The sequence below is a fragment of the Palaemon carinicauda genome, chromosome 26 (genome assembly GCF_036898095.1).
Source record: "Palaemon carinicauda isolate YSFRI2023 chromosome 26, ASM3689809v2, whole genome shotgun sequence".
Classification (NCBI taxonomy): Eukaryota; Metazoa; Arthropoda; class Malacostraca; order Decapoda; family Palaemonidae; genus Palaemon; species Palaemon carinicauda.
In genome coordinates, this window is record NC_090750.1 from 23,345,066 (window position 1) to 23,348,899 (window position 3,834).

The window sequence follows — 3,834 nt, forward strand, 5'->3', positions numbered from 1 at the left end:
TGAGCAGGTCCCACCAAGACATCGAATTCCCGTTGGCCACAGAAAACTCCCTAAAAGGATTCGCTGTCACAGCTGCCCGCCTAGGGACGACCGCAAGACAAACACTGCCTGTCTCCTGTGCAAGAGTCCTGTTTGTATGGTCCACCAGAGTGTCCTCTGTTCAAACTGTAGCATCTGTCCAAACTGTAACGCAGCGTTATTTGTAAGTTACAAATTGAAAATTTTGTTTACTTCTTTTTTGATTGAATATCATCAAATTTTATTACCGAAAATATTATTATTAATTTACAATTTTCTTTTTTTTCGATTTTATTTCCCTTAAAAAAAAATTTTTTTGGGTCAGCATTCTAATTTTATATTCGTAAAATAATCGACATTCATCCAGCAACCCACCATACAATTTTTATGTATATCCAAGAATAATTAGATTAGTAAATAACACCTTGAAATTGACATACCCTTCCTACATTTCAGGAGGCAGAACAGGGAGTCTGAGTCAGTGTGGTTGGCGGCCATTTTGTGGACATATCCGAAGCGTAAGTTGTCCTATCTATATATATTCTTGTTTCCTATAGAATTTGTGATATTTTGGTATATTTTTACATGCATAAAATTATACTATATATTATATATAGGTATTTTTTTACGAAATTTCTAAGTACTCAAAAAAAGACCTTTAGATATGACCCCTGATATAAATGTAATTTACAAAATAATGAAGATTTTTTTACATATTTCTATTCTAAGATAACATATGTTTATTCCATAAAAAAATTAGCCAATTCGGATTTCATTTGGGTACCTAGAAAAATTCATGAAATTTGGACACATTTTTTTGGCCAAAAAAAGTTACCTTTTTTTTCTCATTTCAGATCTTCACCTCTATGGGTCCAATTTCATCCAAAATATAGCAAGATGTGTCGTAGACATTCAAGATTCAATCCCTAAAATTGTTTTTGTAAATAGGAGGAAATTTTTTTTTTTATGAATTTTTATGTAAGGTCTTTTTTTCTACTTATTTTTTTAAAATATTTATAATAAATAGTTTTTTCTGCAGATGAGTAGTTTTTATCTTTATAGTAGTTTTAAGCATTCATTTAATTTTTTTTTGGTAAAAAAAAAATGATACTGCTAAAAGAGATTTTTCAAGAATTTTTTTTGGAGTCGGGGTCGCGCGCGACCGAGTATACCCTTAAAGGGGTGTCCGAGGAGCGTACCTATCCAGGGTTAATTCCCCTTTCCGAACATACTTCGAGGGAGGATCTAAGTCCAAAGGTCTCTCTTGCGGGTTATTCCCCCCCCCCCCCCCCCCCCCCGCAGGAAGTTCACTGACAGAGACTCCTCTTTGGAGGACTGCCGATGGTTTGCCTGCTGCTCCCAGAGGCTGCATCCGACGTAAGGCTCGCCTTCCTCTTCGTTGCCGAGGTCTTCCTTCTCCTCACAAGGGTGTTAGGAGGCGCTTCTTCAGGTCTTAATCCTCGCAGTCCCTCGCAGAGGAACCTCGTCCTTCAGCTACCGCTCCTGCTACTTCCTTGGACCTGGACCTCTCCGCACATCGTTCGCGATCTCCTACGCCTGCCAGACCTGCTGACCTGCCTTCACCTTTCCTAGCTGCCGACGCACTGTGAGCGCCCACTCATCCCGTTCTCAAATAGGCACCGGTCCCTTCGGGGCAAAAGGGGCTTTCACACATTGTGTGTAAGTCCCTTAAGCGCCAGGTTTCCCCTGAGCACCAACGTTCGCCTGCGCGCAAGTGTTCCCTGGTTGCTGCGTCATCGTGCCAGCGCCCTACTGCACGCCCACGATCTCCTGCTCGCCCACGGACCTCTGCGTGCCCTCAGCCTGATACATGTCATGGTCGCCCTTGGTCTCCTGCTCGTCAGCGATCTCCTGCTTGTCAGCGATCTCTTGTGCACCAGCACTCCCCTGTTCTCCAGCGCTCTCTTGCTCGCCAGCGCTCTCCTGCTCGCCAGCGCTCTCCTGCTCGCCAATGCTTGCCTGCTCGCCATCGCTCGCCTGCTCGCCATCGCTCGCCTGCTCGCCCTTGAGCTTCGGATCAGGACTCCAAGGAGAAACGTTCTTCATCTCCTGCTCGCCAGCGCTCTCCTCCATGTTCGCCGACTTGCCATCAAACCTCGCCTGCTCGCCATCCCTTGCGTACGCGCCATCGCCCGCAGTCTCCATCGAGTGCCTACGCGCCCACTGCCAGAACTTTGGTTCCTGATGAGCGCCCTTCTACGCGCCCGCGCGCTAGGGATATTCCCCCTGCACGCACGCGCCCTACGGCTTCACCCTCACGGGCCCTTTATCATCCTGTGGCTGCACTCCATCCGAGGTCTCCGGATCGTGCACTAACTCGCTCACGGGCCCCGTCACCTACGCGCCCATGCGCCCTGACACCTACGCGCCCACGCGCCCTGTCGCCTGAGTGCCCACTTCTCTGACGCCTCCGCACCCACAAGCTCCTTCTGCGCGCCATCGTTTGCCCACGCGCCAACGAGCCAACCGCTCGCCTATGCGCCATGGCTCACCTGTGCGTCACCGCTCACCTGCACCATTGCTCGCCTGCTCGCCATCGCTTGCCCGTGCGCCCTCGCTCGCCCGCACGCTGATGCGCTTCCTCGCCCATGCGCGCGCGAGCAATCGCCCACCGAGCTAGGCAATGGCCTATCGCGCGGGCGCGATTCCCAGTGCTATGCCCAGCGCGAACAAAACGCGTGCCCACACAGGATCCGGCAGTACGAGTCAGGTGATCTTCATCACTTTCCCCCTCCCCGTAACCGCAGGACAGCGCGCCCAACGGAGGGAGGGAAATCTCCGGACAGGTCCGGGATCTCTTCTACAGCTTCTTCTTTTCAGGGAGACCCAGTTGTATTTTCCACTCCTAGGGATCTTACGATCCCCTTCCCTCCAGAGGGTGTTTCTGACAGCGCTGCTGTCAATCAGCTGCCCTGGTTTGGGCCCTTGATCAGAGCGGTTGCGCAGGGTTTCAAGCCTGCTTTCTCTGAACTAGGCCTCAAATCAGCGTCTATCTCGGCCCCCCTGAAGAGGAAGAGAGGAGTGGTCGACGTGGTTACTTCTCCAAGGGCGAAACTGGTTCCTCGGAAGCCGTTGAGGAGGAGAAGAGCCCCCCACCATCTTTGTTGGAATCCTGCATGCATCCCTCCCAGGAGGGAGTCGAAGGACTCCAAGAGGGTTCCGAAATCTTCGTCGAGGATCAGACCAGAACCAGCTAAGTCCGCGGAGAACGTCCACAAGTCCCCCCAAGAAGAGCCTTTGGGGACAGGAGGCCTTGCTGCTAGTCCATCAGGAGGAGAGCCGTAGGAGTCGGAGCATGCCTTTTGGCAAGTTTTGGCTCGGATGAGGAACCTTAACGGATTTTCGGATCCGGAGATTCCTCCTCGAGAGGGCAAGGACACCGAGTCTTTGGTACTCCAAAGACCCTTAAAACCAGCGAGGCTTTGCCCTGGTCCTAAGGGGTCAAGAGTGCCAGAGATAAGGTCGATAGCCAGCTCTCCAAGCTAGCCTCCTCCAGCCGTTCCAGCGCCGGAAACAAACTCCTCCCCCCTCCTCGTGTCCATCAAAGGAGGTACTTGGAAATCATCGAGGAGTCCTGCTTGGCTCTTCCCCTCCACCACTCAGTGGAAGAGCTCTCCAGGGGAGTCCCTCTCGAAAGACTTTCCAACCGGCCAGTGTCGTTCTCGGCCTCAGAGACTCTCTGCCAGGAGAAGGTAGCGAAGTGTGCCATGCAGGCCACTTCGTGGCTGGATATCTGGCTGGGATCTCTTGGCATCTTGATACGATCCGAAGACTTGTCTAAGGAGAGTACCAGGA

At 50.9% G+C, this 3,834-nt stretch overlaps 1 protein-coding gene across 1 annotated transcript; it reads right to left on the minus strand.

The window, feature by feature from the left end:
* Positions 1-1,788: 1,788 nt before the first annotated feature.
* LOC137619832 (SH3 domain-binding glutamic acid-rich protein-like) lies at positions 1,789-2,184 on the minus strand. The gene has a single exon (XM_068350126.1). The coding sequence runs from the start codon at positions 2,182-2,184 to the stop codon at positions 1,789-1,791; it is 396 nt and encodes a 131-aa protein (XP_068206227.1).
* Between the last annotated feature and the right edge of the window lie 1,650 nt (positions 2,185-3,834).